This window comes from Conger conger, chromosome 1 (assembly GCF_963514075.1).
Source record: "Conger conger chromosome 1, fConCon1.1, whole genome shotgun sequence".
NCBI lineage: Eukaryota > Metazoa > Chordata > Actinopteri > Anguilliformes > Congridae > Conger > Conger conger.
Genome location: NC_083760.1, coordinates 18,738,738 through 18,758,634, shown reverse-complemented (window position 1 = coordinate 18,758,634; position 19,897 = coordinate 18,738,738). Strand labels below are relative to the sequence as shown.

Below are 19,897 nucleotides of genomic sequence, written 5' to 3'. Positions count from 1 at the left end.
ATCTGGACTTCTTTTCCCCTTCTAAGACTGATGTCAGAAGAAGTAGGATTTGGGGGGAAAAATCCAAAGAGATGTGCGCATATCCATGGAAAGGGGGCTTGAACGCTCAAGAATCTTGTCTTTATGTTTGCCCCCTCAATCGAGCCACACAAAGGCTGAATTACTCATTCAAACCTCGTGGAACAAAAGCAAAGGAGCTGGATAGCACTCTTGCATTTGTAGTCAAACATTTAGAGACTTAAATCGAGTCGTCATGAAGGAGAAAGACTTGGACAAAGCCCATAGAATTGCCATCAGCAAACATTTTCCTGTGTCATATTAGCGGGGTCTCCATGACTCCTTCTGGCCCGGGGACAATAGCACAAGTTTGCACACTCGAATACTGTCACCCTGCCAACGCCGACAAGGGCCCAAAACAGGACAATCCCCAGAGAAAGCGCAGGCTCCGCGGGGAAGGTGGCAATAGAAAGGGGAAAAAGGACTTGTGAAATGCTAATTGAGCTCCATCCCCTTATTGAGAAAAAAAGAGGACCAATCACCCCCCACCCCCGAACCACCTCTTCTTGGCAAGGTGGCACCGATGCGTTGAAACAATTGCTGGAGGTAACCTGCGCTGCATGGTCGAGCTCCACGCCACCCTGGTCTGACCCTCTCCTATGCAAACACGATCCGCTGTTTAAACTCCTGATTTGATGGAGCAGACAGACGTATTTGTTTAATTCTGTCTTCTGTGTAGATTCCTGCAGCACCGTATTACGTAAGGAAAGATTCAAAATACATTTAATTAAATTGCTGTTGTAATAACAATAATAATAATAATAATAATAATAATAATAATAATTACACAATTGTAATTGAGACAAATTACTTAAAAGTAAGACAGACCAGTAGGCTAATTACAAACAAATATTGCCTTAGTTACTACTATAGTCTCCTTTTTTGTTCAGATGTATAAACTGCAACTGATAAAAAGTATATACACTACGAAGGTCTGTGTGTAGTAAACATTAGATGTCAGTTAAAAATAATTCTTGACTCATCTTCTCCAAAACAATGCAGGCCCCTTCATAATAATATAAAATGTTGGTGTTCTGTACAGCTACTGTATGTCAGTTACGTACAGTAGATCGCATATGGGATGGTTTGCCCTTTCAGTAATTTACAAATACTACGCAATGATGATAAACAAGGCTAAGTGAGAAATATTTCTATTGCTATTGTTTTGCTTTCTTTAAGGGCGGGTGGAGTGATGGCCCTCAGAATGTCAAAGGGTGTGTGCATCTCAGGATGTTGTGGGCTTTTATTAGAGTCTGTCTATTTTACTGTTGCCTGTTTGCAATTTGGCAAGGCAAGGTAAGTAATTGGATATGTTTGTGTTTACTGCTTAAGACAGCTGGTGTCCCTCTGTCTGTCTCCAACAGGGAAGTTAGATGATCATGTGATCACTCTCAAGGACAGTACTGAATCACTTCATGGTCAGACACAGATCTTATCTCTAACCATTGAGTATACAGTATATGGTAAATCCCAACTCTGTTCTGTGTGTCAGCAATATTGTGTAATTGAGGCATTTACTAAACATTTGTATTCATTCTTAGACCACCATGAAACACCAATTTTCAGGAAGCCTCCAACTTAATATTAACACAAAGTCATATAATATAGAAAAATAACAGAAACAGAAGTTTGTGAGTTTGAATCCCAAGAGAGCATCAAATATTTTAGCCTTGCTCAAGGTAATTAGTCAAAATTGCTAAAGTGCTTAGCAATTATACATTGGTAACATGTTAAATGTACGCTTTTCAATTTGGCCATTTAGCAAAACATGAAATTCTACGTCATAAGCAAGGAAATGCTGTTCTGAAAATTATGTGTTACCGTGTGAGCATGCAGCATATTATTGTTTGCTTGATTTTCTGTTTCAAAAAATGCCAAGCCACTGTCCCACATCACTCTCCCCCCACCACAAACCCGCAGATCAGAGTGATCTCTCATCCTCCGCTTCCAATGCCAGCCCTTCAAGAGGCTCCTGGATCCTATTGTCTGTCCTGGTCACCTCACTGTTCCTCTCAAAAGACCAATTAACAATAGTACAGCCCTCCCCTGGCCTGCAGTCTCACTCCTGGGCTTTGAAGTGACAGAGAAAGGGGGGAAAAAAGGAAGTATTCGGGGCAAGGAAATCCGCAGTATCTCCCTGTCCGCATGCCCACTTGAATAAGATGGATGGGAGTGGTATGTCATTGATGTCGGTTTAAAGTTTGACATCTTAAAGAAACAGACCGCTGAAACTCCGAAACACACACACACACGCACACACACACGCTTAAATGCGTGTGTGTTTCACCAAAGGCCCGCGTGTCGCTTTGTGGAAATTAATTAGAGCTCATAAAAAAATAGAGCAGGTGCAGTGGACGCCCAGCGCTAGTTGATTTGTGTTAGCTTTTCTCATTAGCATGTGTTCTATAATTAAAACACTGCCACTGCCCTTTCTGAAAGACATCCCTTCACAAGACCCATGCCAAAGCCAGCCACTTTGAACATTTGCGCTGTTTACTTTTGACTTTCCCCCTTTTTTATCCTTTTATAGGAAATGAATGAATATTGTTAGCGAGGGCTGTGTCAGGTTATTGTGTTGGTGTTACTAAGTAGCTGGGCTTTTGGGGCAGATGGCAGGGGTGAATTGGTCTGAATAGACTCCCTGTGAGTTGTACACGCACACACACATACATGCAAATGCACATATGTATATGCGCGCACACACACACACACACACACACACATATGTATGCACAAACACACACACACACACACACACACACACACTCTCTCCACCCTAGTCTGTTCTACCAATATAAACCTGCCCAGTTCCACCGCCACAATAGTGCAGTGTGTTGTCAGCGTGAGACTGCCCCTGCCCCCTGACATCCAGCTCTTTCAGGGCCCGGCAGCTGCCTGCTTGCATCACGGTGCCCCAGAGGTCACGCAAATCCAGTGCAGAACAGGACTGGAAGACTCGGGCATGGTGGCTTTGCAGACTATTGTGTTACCCGCCGACAACTGCCAGAAATGCCTCTGCACCACCTGCTGGAGGGCAGAGCCACGATAAAGAAAGCAGGGTTTCCCTAAGTAGCAGAACTACTGCGTGCGTGTGTGTGTGTGTGTGTGTGTGTGTGTGTGTGTGTGTGTGTGTGATGGGGTGGGGGTGATTACACATGGAAAGCTGTGTGCTGTTTGCCCGACAAACAGACTTATGATCTTTTCTCTGTGTAATGAGAATAGCAGTGGAGACGGAGGCTTATCTCTGTGGATTTGTAACCAGGGGGTTTTGCAGCTGAAAAGGCCTCCACTGCTTTTCACTTAAATGAAATGTTTTATATGTCAGTTCGGACAAGATGGCTTATTTTGGAGTGCACGTTTGACAAAATAAGAAACCAATGAGATTTGACACTTCATAGTTTCAACCACTTTATATTCACATGCATTTGTGATCCATATCAAAGTTTTTAGTGTTTAGTGGCCACTATGCGCAATATTATAGAGCATATGTGAACAAACAGGAAGTAAGCATCACAATAGCACCTGTTGGTGAATAATTGCTATGGCAGTGCTCAAGTTATTCCAGAGACCATTGATCAGGTATACTGTATTTGATTGTCTGCACTCATTTCTTAGATTGTAGATATTTTTATTTTTTCTATTCATGGACAGCCTTCAACTCCCTTTCCTGCTGCTGCAAAACTAGAATAAAGTTTTAGTGGCCTATGGCAAGCAGGGCAAACTCATATCTCAGTAATGTAATCAATGACACATCGGTTGTGTTCTAACTTATATTTCCTGATGAAATGGCCAAGAAAATAAAACCTCATACAAACCCTTGCAGAACACCCTGCCTGGCTAAGTCTATCAAAGAATAAAGAGTATAAAAATAGTTACCTGTCAGTCAGAATTGAATCTGATACTTCACCAGAAAGACCCAGCTTTTCAATGTGCTAAGAATGTGTAACGTGGCGAGGTGAACTAGGATATTGTCATTAGCAAATACAAGAGTACTTTACATTATTCAATCTGACACTACATTATAGTGTAACCAGAACAACTAAATGAAATGTATATGGACTTTATTAAGCAGAATTGGAATCAAAACCATTAAAACAAACACACTGTATGAGAAAAGCAGATTACAAAAGCTGTAAAGAGGAACACTTGCGAAAAAATAAATATAAAATGAATCAATTATATTTCTGCAATCAGCAAAGTAAAGCTTAATATATTTATGTATACCTTGTAGGCATACTTGTTGCAACCCTGTGAACTCAACCATTAGTTTTGAAGCCACTGTAATATAATGGATGGCCACAAGATGGTAGTAGTCTACCACAAAAATAATGAAGCAAGAAATATTATTTCACAGCAAACACTGCTTGCAACTACCATTAATATTTACTGCAATACAAATACGTACTTTCAATTAAGACATTTTTATAAAAGCCTGGGGGTTTTACAGACATGTAATATGAACTATAGTTTGTTTTAACGTTAATATTATTTCTTTGTTTATTTTCTGGAAAGATAGTTTGAGCCCACATTTTGTATGATTTCTGTGATTTCCAGAAAATAAACAGTGTAACTTGCAAATAGGGCTACATGCGAATGACACACACACCACTGAAATTATGACTTAAATTGCTCTGCAATGCTGGCCCTCCATCATTGGTTCAGGAAAACACTGAGGCAAGTGGGCTGTCTCCAGTTTTGATTGATGTAAGAGGCTAAACTTCAGGGAGAACGACAGGCCACCCTCTGGAGAGGCGATAAGGTCGCTGTCAGACACTGCCAAGTGCCTACGCCCTGGCAGATCGCCCGGGAAGTTTGGGCAATGAAAAGCGGTGTCTGCTGGGGGATATGAGATAGCAGCCGGTTCTTCTGAATTCCCTGCCTGTGCATAGTGGAATGCTGAACAACCTTTCGTTTGAAAATCATGCATTTATATGGAGACAGTGCAAAGAGTTTATGAGTCAGCTGTGAGTATGAGTGAGTGTTTTAGGAATGTTTTTGTTTTGCTGGACTGTTTTCTCTGTCCTCTGAGTTGTGTGCTTGCTACAGGGCCCTCTGGGATTTTGTGTCTCTGTGTTTTGACCCCAAGCTCATGGTCAGCGTTGTGTATGTGTAGAAGATGGAAGAGTCATGGCAGCCAGTATGAGTAACACAACTGTCATCTATGCTGCCACGACGCTTATTTATTTATTATTGTTATTTTCAGTTCCTGTCAAATTGTCAGTGGATTTCAGCATCACATACACATGTTCTTTAGCACAAACACACACACACATGAACAGACATACAGTATATACGCATGAATAGACGGAAACACACGCACACATATGCAGGCCGGCACACAGACATCTCTAACTTACAGTGTCAGAGGGCCAATCTAACAAAGAAGAACAAGAAAGATGCCATTGAAACTTGTGCATAAATGTTTTGAGGACATTTTGATTAAGATGCATGGCCCATTCATTATCAAACCTGTTTTTTCTTCAGGCTGTCCCTGGAAAGTACACTCAGAAGTAAAGGTCTCAGAAATTCTTGCCAGGAAATAAATAAAATGGTTGCATTTATGTAGTGGATCAGCTGTAAAAATTCTTCACAGGCTGTATCAGAAGTTCAAAATGTCTCTATGGGGTAAGGTAAAAATGTTTGAGCAAGCTAGAAATGCCAGTGTAGAGAGTTGCAGGTGTTGTAGCCTGGAGCAAGCGGCTTGACTACTTCAGCAAATATCCAGCTGTGTTATTTGATCCTGTATGTATGCAAAAGGAGCTTTTGGATGTTACTCTGGTAGTGTAGTGTGCAGATGGAGAGATGTTACTCTGGTAGTGTAGTGTGCTGATGGATAAATGTTACTCAGGCGGTGTAGTGTGCTGGTGGATAAATGTTACTCTGGTAGTGTAGTGTGCAGATGGATAAATGTTACTCTGGCGGTGTAGTGTGCTGATGGATAAATGTTACTCAGGCGGTGTAGTGTGCTGGTGGATAGATGTTACTCTGGTGGTGTAGTGTACTGATGGATAAATGCTACTCTGGTGGTGTAGTCCATTAAAGGATAAATGATAAATGCTATAGAGACAGAGCGAAGGCAAAGAGGCATTGTTCCTGCATGCCACATGAAAGCTGAGCATCCCTCCATGACCTCTGTCTGGACCAGCGGTGGCACTGAGGAGGGAGGGAGACTTCTTGGTCGGGTGCCCCCTGTCCCCCATCGCCCTCTTCTCTGTGAAGGACGTTGTTTTTCTCTGTCTGGCTTTCCTGGGAAGTTAATGAGGTAGACAAGAGGCTCCATTCGGCCCTCTCTGCCACAAGCAACCTGCGCTTGATTGCGCTCTTTTATCACTGAAGGGGGTGGGAGGGTTTCTACTCTGCCCTCGCAACAGTGTTTGCCCCTCATTCCAATTTCTGTAGCCGCTTGATAAATAGTTTTTTTTAATGCAAGCAAAGCATATCCAATATGTTTTCCTGAATCTAATTTATCGGTGTTTGTTTGTTTTTGTTGTTGTATTTTTTTATTTTTTGAAAACTTGTGAGTTGGCAAATAAAAACTGCTGCCTAGAATAAATGTAGAATAAAAGCTTTTTCAGTTCTGGGGTGAGGGGCACAGTGCTTTGTGATTCTTGTGGATTCTGCTGAACTTGAGACTAAGAGTGCAACCATGCAGAGTCATGCAGTGTCAGGGTATCACCTAATGAGCCACTCTATTCCACTATCATTCTCCTCTTAATAAAGGCTGATTAAAACCACAGCTGAGACTCGTGGGGTCATGAACTCATAGTACTAATGCTTTGGTGCTGTTCAGTGCATGACTCCACATACAGTATTTTCCGTCTTTAAATGTTGCAATGTCACTATCATACAGTAGGGCATGGGTTGAAATTGTATTTTTATTTTATCCTTTTATTGCAAAGTATCTAAAGTTATGTCCTTCCCTTTCTTTTTGCACCATGTACCAGCAGCCTTTGCAATGCTGTGTGTGTGTGTGTGTGTGTGTGTGTGTTGTATTTCTACTTGTATTTCTAGACGGTTTCTAAGAAGGGTGATTACCAACATAAGCGAATCCTCCATTCCAGTGAGTCAGAGGCTGGTACAGCCTCCCCAGGTCCACTCATGGGGCTGTTCCTCTGTGCATGGGTGATGACAGATACAGATATGCAGAAGCTGTTGATGATGAACACAAAATGGCCGAAAATGTCAACTACATGAATAAAAAGATGCCCAAAGAAAGAATGGAATTCACAAAACTGAGGGCTGAGGGTGCAGTAATGATATTTGCAGACAATAAATCAGGGAATTAAAAATATAACCAAAAATGAAACCAGTTTGATTAATTTTAAGAAGGCGAAAGAGGGTGATCACATTCTAATCATGTGACAACTATCTTGCAGGAATTTAACAAACATGATAATTCAAACTCTCATGCCGCTTATGTTCTTATAGTGTAAAATTGCCCTAAAGCTAGAGGAATGACTACATTCTGTCAGATTTCATCTTAATTGTTTCTCTATCCATACAAAGAGACGAGAAACTGGAGACTTTGTTTGAAAATGCGTATAGATAGATTGTAGGCAGGTCTAATTAAAAAGTAAAAAGTCAAGTTTTTGCATGACTCAATTGCTGCAGTTGAATTCAGTTTTATTGGGTTTTATTCTACCATTTTTTCTTAGAACATGAAAGAAGATGCCTGACAAATAAATGTTGGTTCTTTTTTATTGCAGAGCACAACATCAATGTTCTCATTTTCATTCTCCCAGTAATAAAAGCACTCTAAGAGTCTTAATGGTTCATATTCTCTTTCGTTATGTTTATGCTATGTAATTCTGTCTTATCAATTTTCCTCATTCACTGCCTTTGTCATTAAATTTCCAGGTTGGGGATAGGAGATTTTCTTGTTGAAATGGCCTCTTTAAAAACACATCTGCTGAAGACATTCATTGGAACCCTCATTGTATTCTAAGCCCTAGTTTTAATGGTTAATTTCCTGTGACTCCACCGAATGAGATAACCCTATTCCAGGAACTCCAGGTTTTCCACTGCAAAGGATCCAAGGGGGTTTAATGGACCCAAGATTGCTGATAGTGATGTAAAAGCTGTCAGACCTTTCCTGTCCCTGAGTAAGGGGAAATTCCCTGATCCTCTTCACCACTTAGCAGATGAACCTTGTCTCAAGGAGAGTCGGAGGTATTTTAACATGGCTCAAGATGAAGGGGAAAAAAAGATTGTTTGAGCAGCGTTGACCACAATGTTTCACCCTGATCATTTTGAATGAACTTTGTAATTGCTTATGTAGCTTAGTCCTTGTGTCAGCTTAATGCAGCCAAAGTGCTTAACTCTTCTCATTATAGAGGGTCCAGTCAGCAGAGTCAAGTTGTTTTACATACTTTATTTGCTTCTATTTTCAGTTCCTATTTTCAGCCACTTTGTTGTATCAAGTCTTTTAAACAGAATTTTTTTTATCAGTACAGATGATAAAATAGGGGCTGAATGTGATTAAAATATCTAACTTTGTTATCTGCTATTTCCATATAGGATAATAGAGATAAATGAACACATTCATTATCTGATTCTCAGCGTTTACCCTTGGGAAAGAGCACATTTTGTAGATTAAATGAATCGTCTGAGCAAACGTATACATACATACCAGAACGCAATATAATCAAACAGAGTTATTTGAGTACCTTATAATGACCGAAGCTCAAAATATTCATAAGCCATTGGCTACATTTTCTATTTCTTAGTTCGTTGGCTATACTGCAGAGTGTGTCATTTGGAGATGGGCTCTCAGAGCAAGTGTTCCTTGGCCTTTCCATCGGACAGGAGAGTCAAACCACAGGTTTGGTACGTGTAGTGTGAAGCTACAAGCCCATCACTGGAGGAGGACTTCAGCTGCCAGTTTATATTTTATTTATTTAGTGGTGTGTGAGCAGAGTATGTGATGGATTGTGTTGTGACAGGCACTGTTTTCTGCTTCTGGATTTGAGCGCAGTCAGCACAACTGGCAGTCTGATTTAGGGCCTCTGTCTCATCAGTAAATCGATTCGGGCCCTGAAGAGGAGGGCTGGGGAGGCAGGCCGGCGAATGGCTCCCGCAGGACAACTTGCAGCTCCTGTGGAATATATCAGCACTTCCCATAATGCATATTGTTTTGCAGACACTTATGTGTTTATCAAATTGTTCACCTCTCCTGAAGAATATCACTCTTGGCAAAAATCGGTGGCATGGCTTTTGTTTCTCACTATGTGAAGCAATGAGACATTCTGGATTACCCCCGTCTACCCAATTGTCTGAAATATTTGTATACCCTTTTGAAATAGCAAGGCAATAAATGTATAACCTTAATAGGAGCTTCAGATATTTCTGAAGGAACACACTATTCTCTGCACTAAGGCTTGATGATGCGTGGTATTACATTTTCCAGACTTTCCAGACAATTTTAAATCATATTGTCTTAAATACAATAAAACTAAGCCGGAGTTTTCCAACAAATCCTATTCCTTTCCATAAAAGTAAAGCCAAAGAGTGGCCAGAGTACTTCATCATTCAGCCTCCATGTTTTACTACATAAAGGCAATGCTTTGAAGTAGCTTCATCAGCATTGTGCTTACTTTCAAAACTGCCTTTATCGTGATGACATGGTTTAGAAATAAGAAAAGGTTAATAAAAGAAAAGAATGCTTAGCCTAAATGTCAGGCCTTGTGAAACAGTGTATGTCTCTCGATAAAAAGGCTGTTAGCTATGTGTTTTATATCATACAGTTCAAGAGAACCTAAAATGTCACAATCGCCCTCCAGCTACCAATTTGCACAGAACAGGAAAATTATAGTTTACCATTTAGGGCCCTGATGAGTCAGTCTTACTACAGAATCAGATTAGAAGGAGAGGTGTAGGACTTGAGGCAGTGCTGTTGTATTTATTGACATAGTGCTCCCATCCTGATAGTCTTCAGACAGCTTTGTTTACAGGCCAGAAATGGATGCAGAAGACATAAAGCGCACACTACAGATGTAAAGGGTGGGTTAGGCAATCGATGTGTGCAGCACAGTAGTGACCTCAGTGTGACTCAGAGTAGGGTGCTAGGAACAGTTGAGAATGAAGTCTCCAATAAGAGGCTCCAATGGTCAATGTCCATGGACTTTGTTTTAATTTCAGAGGGGGAAAGCAAAGGCATCGGCAAGGATGGAAACATAAGCAACACTAAAAGAGCTAAACTTATGGCAACCAGACAAAAGGAAATATGGGAAGCCTAATTGAACAGGACATTGTGTGATATATATATATATATATATTAAAACCAAGAAATCCCATTACCCTAAAATATATTTGCAAAAATATATTTAAAACTAAAACCAAGTAATAGAATAGCCAAAATAGGAAAATGGTATATTCCATACAATCAGAGAACAGTGAGGGAAGACTCAAGACTAGAATCTGGCAGTTATTGAGGGGTATTTAGGTCTCTAACGTGTTTCTACCCGCAGAACTGCTGCTCACTAGATGTTTTTTTGTTTTTCACACCATTCTCTGCAAAATTTAGAGACTGTTGTGCATGAAAATCCCAGGAGATCAGCAGTCTGAGATACTCAAACCATCCTGTCTGGCACCAACAATCATTCCATGGTCAAAGTTACTTAGATCAAATTGTTTCCCCATTCTGATGGTTGATGTGAACATTAACTGAAGCTCCTGACCCGTATCTGTGTGATTTTATGCTTTATGATTAGCCGATTATCTAATCAGCACAAGATTGGCTGATTAGATAATCACATGAATAAGTAGGTGTACAGGTGTACCGGTGTTTCTAAGAAAGTGTCCAGTGAGTGTGCTTACAGTACATACATACAACCATACATACAGATAGATAGATAGATGCTGGGCTCACCATGGGTGCAGTGAAGTTACTGTCAAACTGTTGCCTTCCCCAGGCTTTGGGGCTGGGGGTGGAGGTGGGGTAGGGGGGTGAGGGAGAGATCTTGATTGTACAACAGCCTAATGGATGTCTCAATTGCAAGAGCTATCAGTCAAATCTACCTTAATGCACGCTAGCCCATACATCATTGTTTAATTAGATTACATCCGTCTTTAAGCTCAATCAGGACTGGCTGCTGCAGGAAAAGAAAAGGCCTCTGCTGCAGCTTCTTCCCTGCATATCCTCCTTCTCCTCCGTCTTTTTAATCTGTTCCGCTAGTGCTTTGAATCCCCTAGCTTCCTATAATTAAATGGCACTGGCTTAGCTTTGTGGCTGCGCACCTAATGAAATCTCACAATTTGAGTTTTTACGGTAAGAAGGACAGTGGTATGATTTTTAAAGTCACCAAGTCATCTGAACGAGTAGGGTGGGACCTAGATGCCTGCAGGATGTTACTAATGTGAACTTGCCTTTGATCAGTTAATGATTCACACAGACACTTTGATCAGCACAGTCACGTAGGGAGGCCATCTGCTTCCATGCAATGTTTCAGGGAGTTGGAAGTTTCCTAGCTAACAAATCCATGGTAAAGATTTTACTTCAGCTACTGTCACTGACTGACAGCTTCTCCAGAGAACACATTAATGCTAGGTTTGGAAATTGAGATTAATGTTTTGGCCAAAGGTCCAGTTTAATCTGGTAAGTGATCAATTCTACAGAAGTTGACATTTGCTAAGGTTAGTATTCCTTGTAAATGCTTTGATTTTATCAAACACGGCAGTGACTCTTTCTCATAACCTCATGTTGTATGATGCTAAACGTCCATCTTCCTTCACCAGATTCCTCAGAGTAAGTGGTTTCACTGCCTTGCCTCTTGGTAGAGTACAAAACATGCTAATTAAAATAGTCTTGGTAACTGACAATTTATAGACTAACCTCACTTACACTAATCACTTCACAGCACTCTCCAATTTATTTAAGGGGCCACGGTTTTTAGTGCAGCGCTGTGAATAACACTTTGCCTATGGCTGATTTTACTTCTCGGGGCAGAGGGGGAAGGTCTGGCCTAGTTGGATAATCTCCCAAGACCAGGCCATAAATTTTACATCTGAGCGAAGGCCTGCACCTTATTTACCTCCTGCTGTTCTGTTACTGTAGCTCATTTCATTACTTTGGCCATTGATTCATTCACCGAGTCAATATTAATAAACTATCGCTAGACTAGTCTATCAGTTTACCCCTAGCTGACCTTGGTTTGAGAGGTGAGCAGGGTCGGCTTTGGTATAATGGCCGTTTGTTGGCAGTGTGTGGTAATGAGGTCAGGGTGTGTGGAGCCTGGTGCAGCTTTTCCCAGGGCTGATTAGCTGCGTTGGAGGGCAGAGGCATCTGGTGGGGTGGGGTGCTGACGTGTGGCAGGGGAAGCCACCTGGAGCCAGGGAGGAGCCCTGGCATCGCACCGAATTGGGCGGTCCAAGCGCACCCTGAACTGCACCCCTCAGGTGCTACTGCCTCTCCTGTGCTGCCTTCACATCACCCTGCTCACTTCTCACTTTTTTCTAGCTATTTCCTCTTCTTGACAAAGTATCACTATATGTAAGTCTTGTCATGTACTGTAAGTTCTGTCTGTCACAATGTTCCGGTTTTTTTTTTGTACTTACTTCATGTGGAGGATTTAGGTTTGTACCCCATGTGGGATTAATAAAGTTGTTTTGTATTTTACTTGTACTGTGTTTTATATATCTTTTTCCTGATTGATCTATCCTAATTCATTTTCAAGTGGGTTGTTCGATTTTAATTATGTTGTATTAATAAGTCAAATGATCTTGTTACAATAAAAAAGCTCAAGCATGCCAGGCCTCCCTTGCTGACCTTGCACAAACCAGCAAATCTCCTGAGAAAAATGTAATTATGTGTCTACTTAATTGGTGCAGTCAAATTGTAATAATTAGCCAAGTCTACCACTGCTCGAGGGCCTTATCTTGGAGAAAGAAGGTAGAAGGTGTCGATATGTTATCTCTGTTCTTGTTAGAATACCATATGCTATGTATGTATGGAAATAAGAAAGATTTTCTCCACTTCTTCGTGGCATTAAATGGGAATTAGTAAGCACTGCCTTTAGTTGTATGAAGGAAAGGAAGCAACATTGTGAAAACTTGTGGTTAAGGTTTGGAATCTTTGCAGGTTTATCTCTTTTTATTCATTGAATTTAATTATTTGGGATCACAAAGGAAAATTTAAGCATGCTAGAATGGATGAGCACAGCAGTAGACTTGGTGTTCTTTTTGGATGTGAAATGTTATTTTGTAGTACGGTGATACTTAACAATATTTCCTTATTCAAGTGTTCTGAAGGAAAACCCATGCCATGCAGTTAAATTTATTTAAAGCATTTATATAGTGCCTTTATCCAAAGCGCTGTACAATTGATGCTTCTCATTCACCCATTCATACACACACACTCACACACCAATAGTAATTGACTGCCATGCAAGGCATCAACCAGCTAATCAGGAGTATTTTGTGGTTTGGTGTCCTGCTCATGGACACTTCAACACACCCAGGGCGGATCAAACCTGCAACCTTCTGCCTGCCAGAGGACAGCTCTTGTCTGAGCCAATGTCGCCCCTGTAATACTATTCTGTGTTTACTAAGTTGTAATACTATGCATGGAAAAAAAAATCTGAAAAGTTTGATATATGTTGGCATTCTACTTTAAGCATACAGTATGCTGTTAAATCGACATAATCCAATCAGAAGACACCATAACACCTTTCATAAACATTAATGGTCGGTTATTACAGTTGATGAAAAACTGCATGTTATATAAGCATGTCATAATGCATAATTCTGTCATAATTATAACATTGCACTTGCCATAAGCATTCCTGTCAACGTCTGGTAGCCTGTGGTAAAGGGCACAACATTGTCATGATGCATATAGCAATGTAGTCCAGCTTCCTGGCACAATCATAAAGCCAATATGCACACTGTGCTTACACATATTATCTCAGAAATTAACCTCTTATGTTTGGAGGTATGTTGTAAACAAACAGGGTTTCTTGTGTGTCCTTGCTTATGAGGGATGGGCTGAAAATCAATAGTTTCCTAATAACAGCACCAGTCATTTTTCATGGCATGGGAAAAAGGATCACAACAGACAAGGACTTTCTGCGATTTCAGTTTGAATCATTGGATGTATTCTGTGGACTATTATGTGGATTGTTCATACTCCATACCAGGAGTATACTGTATACAGAATTATTGGCTCCCTAGATAAATATGTGAAAATACTGTAAACTAAAAAAACAATAGTTATTGACATAGCTAAGGTTTTCCAACATGTGTAAAGTAGTGTGCTGGATTAATGATTCAATGGAATCAACCAAATTTTTTCAAATAAAAAATAAATTTTCCCCAAAGAACAGGTTGCACAATTATTGCCACCACTGGTTTAATACTTTGCGCAAATACCCCTGGCACAGATGACAGCCATGAGCATTTTCCTATCATTTGTTATAAGGTTAGTTAGCACATTAGGAGGAATTCCTCCATGCAGAACTTTTCAGAATCATCACTTTTTCAGATACCCTTGGGTTTGCGCTTCTGGATCCCCCTTTTCAGTTAAAAGGGTTTTGATGGGATTTATGTCTTGAGACAGAGATGGCCACTGCAGAAGAATGATGTTATTTTTACTTAACCATTATTGTGTGGATTTTCATGTATGTTTGGAGTCATTGTCCGGCTGGACCAAGTCTCAGCTTCCTAGCTCAGACAACCAGATCTTCTGCCAACATTTCCTGCTACTTTGTTGAATTAATTGTGTCATTGATCTTAAATAGTGCCCCTGGAACACTGGCAGCAAAGAATTTCCAAAATAGCAATGAACCAGCTCCATATATGAGGTGCTTCTCTTTGTATGCATTCCTTGTTTGCCCCCAAACATGTTGATGGTGCATATGGCCAAAATATTCACAATAGGTCATTTCCGACTTCTAAAGGTCAGGAGAGGAATGGCAGCAACAAACACCTTCAAACCATTAACACTGTTTAGCCCTGCCTCTTCTCTGTAAACGCGCTGACATTGAAACGTCATTGGCTGTGGCAATTATAACCATATTTTGAAATCCGAATTTAAGGACAGGCAGAGGGTGAGTCAGCATGTCAGTGAGCCTTTTTGAATGATAGGAAGGGATTTACAATGGTCTTGTAGCAATGTTTAAACACAAAGATCTTACATATTGTACCTTTAAGGTCTCGTCTGACTATAGCTTCCAGTCATAATTCCAATGATGTTTGGCAAACTTCAGATACTTGGTTTTATTTATTGTGCTCAGTAAAGGCTGTCCTCATGCCACCTTTCTAAAGAGTTTGTTGGTATGGAGGTGCCATATTATGGTTCTTCTTGATACTTGTTTGCCCAAAATGCAACTAATCTTTGCGATTCTTAAAACATGATCCCAGGACTCTTCATGGCCTCCCTCAGAATCTTCCTCACTGCCCGCGGAGACAACATGCACTTGCGTCCTCTTCCTGGCAAGTTTGCAACCATTCCATAAGTTTTCATCATTATTGTCCTTACAGTACTAAGTGGTATGTTTAACTGTTTATGTATTTTTGGTACTCATTACTGGACAGTCAATTACCATCTGTCTCTTCTGAATTGACAGTTATTTGGCTTTTTCCATGCTGATGGATGACAAAGAAACATGAAAGTAAATGTATTAAAGTAAATGTATTAAAATAAAAGTATCCCTATGTTTGAACATAACATATAGATCAATATCTGTGTTGTTTATTATGCATTTATTCATTTCTATGAAGGGTGCCAATAAATCTGGAGCCCAGTGTATTTTGAAATGCTGGTAAAGACATTAATGAAGTATCTAACTGTTAATTAATTTCTGCTAAGCATGCCTGTTTGATGTGTAAGGTTGCTTCATAAATGCAAGGCCATGTGTGGATGTCAAATCACGTGTTTGGACTGACCCATTGGTGGTGGGCTTTGTTTAGTTTACAACACAACTCTGCAGGTCTTATATTTCAGCTTTTTAATGAAAAAAATATGTAGTTATAGACCAATAAAATATTTCAGTGGAGGCTGAGTTAGGTGCCATAATGTATCTCCCAATCGCTGCCTGTGTTCACTCCTGTAGGGTGTGCCCAAGGGTAAAGCAAAATCTATGCCGGGAAGAGCGCATAGTTTCTCTACAGCCAGTTTCAGAACCTGAGCTGGCCTTAAAATATTATGAAACCGAGAAACTCAAAATCATGTTGAAATGAGCGAGATGGCGGTGGTTCTTAGGTGAAGCATTGCAGAATTTAGCGTCTTTAAAATCCACTGTGTATCAAAATGAAATATTCCACGCGCCATAGTGCATCGAAACTGTATAATTAATCTTTAGGATGAGGTTACCCCGCCAGGGGACGTTTAATTGCAAAGTAGCTTTGCTTTTAGCTCTGGGCACAGTAAATAAGTTACATTTCCTGAAACTGAGCAGCAGTTCAATGGTTAATGTGTGCATCCAACTATACTAACTAGCGTCCAGCATAATATTCTCTGGTGCTAAAACACGGTGCTAAACAGTGGTGAGCATGGTATTCCGACTTCATAAACGGCGGTTTGAGAAAATAATCGAGAGAAAGCAGTAAACTGCAATGTACTAGACGTAGGCACCCCGGTCAAGATCCCTTCGCGGTGTCAATCTACTTTTCTGTCCCTTCATCTCTTGACTTGTCTTCTCTATCATAAAACATGGGCTAGCCTCCCCACTTGGGTTCGCGTCTCTCTCACTCTTCGACTCGCGCGGTGTATTAGCTGACGGACTGACGCCGTGACCTACCCAAGCGATTCTTGCAGAAGCCCATCTTTGCAAGCACCGTGGAAACTGATATATCAACTGCTTGATTATTCGTCGCTCATCAATTTTCTTTAAACGCACGGACCATTTGCACTTCCTTGGCGTCCGTAATTATGTAATTCGCATATTTTACTTCCAATTTGATTTAAAATAGGCAGCAATGTGTTGAAAGGATTGTGTTCATCCCCTTTTTCGGGACGGCAAGTGTGGGACGCACTGATGTTGGACGCCGGATGGACGAGGTTTTTCCTCTTGCGCTTTTAAGCAAGTGTCTGGAAGAGGGATGAATACCGTTATTTAAAGCCATTATAGGCTGCTTTCCCCTTGTGGGTTTACGCATATTGTATATACTGTTCACCAAACTGAAGAAGTCGGAAACCGGACTGCCGCCCTGGGGTGAGATGCATAACTATAAATATAATTAAAGAATACTTATATTTATAATATGCTGGCCCTCCAACTTTATTGGCGTTAGGTTGGCACTCAGAGGGGGTTATAAAATGTAAGCTTGGCAGTCTGTCGCCCGGTACAGTAAATCTGTTATCGAAGAACTTTGGTTTTCAACGTTGTGGTTGATAGCGACTAGAGCGCCCCTTTCCATTTCCCATGGTGATATTTTTTGGTGGTCGCAGTTCAACTTTAGAAAAATGAAATTGACCGGATCTGTCCAAGCAAGGCGTATGTTTTTCAAAGCTCTCACATGCCACCAATAACGAAGATTCAAGGACAAGTATGTGTCAAAAACTGTTCCTGGAATCGCCTGTTACACATTTCGTCGCCTAACGGGGGAGAGTGGATTAAGTTGTTCAAAACAGTCCAGTTCTATGCGTCCAATACTTGTTTACTTACCACGCTGGTTGTGAGAAGCGCAAAGGAGGAATGCTGATCCGTGACATCTTGCCGCTCAGCTTAAGTTTTTGGCCTTTTCTGTTTGGTCATTGCTTTTTCACATCATTTTTACTTTTGTTTCAGGTAGGTTTTGCTTGGTTACTTATTGCTTTTTAATCTAAGAAAGTAATCGAAGACTTTTCACGTGTGGTTTACAGCCTATGAATGATCGCTAAGAAAAACAGCACTGATACGTTTGCCAACGAAAGAGCGCGTTAATTAATCGTTTACAGCAGTCTGTCAACAGATGTGGAGCATTTCTAATAATCTACATTTAAATAGGCAGTAGACGAACTCAATCCCTACCAAAACTTATCGATGCATATCCAGTAGTGTTCAGACACCTGATAGGGAAGCGGATGGAAACTGCAGGGTGAATGTGGTTGCTTTTAAATTGACTTTTAAAGATAGTGACAATATCAAGATAAAACAAGAAGTATGAATACGTTTGGGTTGCATATCTGTTTTAATTGCTTTTAGTCTACAACCGAGCAACATGTTAAGAATCCCAGTATTAAGATTAATCTACAAATTATATATTTGAATCCAGAACAAGAGCAGCAGTCACACTATAAACATTATTATAGACCACTGTTTAAAGGAATGTTCCTTTAGCCTAGGGATGTTTTTCTGATAAAATGTGTAAATGTTAGTTACTAAAGGTCACTAACACTGATAGATCATGCTACTTCTTACTTTCTTCATCAGAAGGTCTAAGGTTTGTATCACTTTGGCAAAGCATTAATGGCTACAGCACTGGAGCATCTGTCTCTTTTTTGCCATCATTAGCTGTCTTATTGCTGCTGATTAAACAGCTGGGTTGTTAGCTGGAGCAGAATAGCATATGTGTCTCGCTCAAGGCTTCAGCACGGAGGAAACCACAGCGAGCTGCGGTTTTCGCATTAGGGATTTGAACCTACAATCCTTCACAAGTCAAGAGCTCTCACCACTACCCCACACTGCTGCCCACAGACCCTATCAACCGGCACTCTTTCCCATAGCTCCTGACTCAGCGTCGCTGTGCTAGTGCCAGGGTTCACCTGTAATGCGATCTCCCTGTGTTCTGCTGGCCTCCCCTCTCTGAGCCTTGGCTGACCTGGGCGCCCACGCAGATGGTGGGCGTCCTCTCAGAGGAGAGGACCTCAACTTTTGTATTTTTCATTTTATCTTGTTTTCCTCTTTTTCCAAGGCTCCAACTATTTACTGCCTTGGATCAGATACAAGAGTTGCCTGGGGTCTCTTTAATTTACTATTGCTTGGCCTGTTTACTGAGTAAAAAAAATCTGTTATTTGTGCACTGGTGGGAGGTGTGGAAAGGGCCCTGAGTGAGTGTTGCTCTGATTTTCCCGTGTTCCATTCACACATTCAAGAGGCTGAGTAATTTCAATATTTACAGTAGATAAACAATCCCACAGCAGTTGAACTTCTGCTCCAAAACTGTTTTTGAGTGCTGGACTAGTAAATTCATTGCGACATTTTATGTAAAAAAGAAATTGCGCTTGGAAGCCACGACCTTGTTATTTTGCCGTTAACTGTTTTTATTCTGTATCGCCGTGTAAGATGGTCTCTTCCATGTTCCGTGTTTGCCTCCTCTCACCAGTTTACTCAGGGGGAACTTCAGAAGTCATGCTCACGGGCGATAGCGGAGAAGGTGAGCGAAAGCTGCCAGCTGGCATGCCAGTGTAGACCCTACCCTCCTCTACCTCCCCCGCCTCCACCACCACCGCCCCCCAGACTACTCGTCTCCACGGGTAAGTCCTGCCGCCCGGCTCATACCAGGCCACGGGAATGTGTGCCATGTCTCACGTAATTTCTGTATTCCTCAAGAGTCTTAGACTCAAAACTTTCTTTAGTTTCTTTTGGTATTGTTGAAACAGAGTTGTCCATTTCTGTTACCAAAGCACAGTTTACTGTCGCCGCTGTGTCTTTCTTACGCCGTTCCCATGCGGCAGCTTCTGTGGTGCCGTGGTGTAACGTAGACTCACTGTGTTTCTGAATAGAACACGGGGAAGCGGCCGCTTCCACCAGTAGTTAACGTCCATTCAGTGGTAGTTTTCCTCTTGAGGAATGTGGTTTATGATTATGGTTGCTTATGGACACTAAAACACTTTGATTGATATGAATTGGGCCAATAATTACAGAGAAAATGACATATACCTGCATAACTTCCCTGTGTTCGGAAGTGTTAGCTCATGATGTTC

General features: G+C 41.0%; 1 protein-coding gene across 4 annotated transcripts in view; it reads left to right on the top strand.

Moving 5' to 3' along the window:
- Positions 1–16,761: 16,761 nt before the first annotated feature.
- Positions 16,762–19,897, top strand: part of LOC133109947 (proline-rich membrane anchor 1-like) — a 41,681-nt gene continuing 38,545 nt past the window's right edge. For all 4 annotated transcript variants that reach the window (XM_061219749.1, XM_061219733.1, XM_061219741.1 and 1 more), the window contains exons 1-2: positions 16,762–17,780; positions 19,297–19,447. In XM_061219749.1, the coding sequence (XP_061075733.1) occupies positions 17,688–17,780; positions 19,297–19,447 (244 nt within the window). In that variant the 5' untranslated portion in view covers positions 16,762–17,687. The remainder of the gene's footprint in view (positions 17,781–19,296; positions 19,448–19,897) is intronic.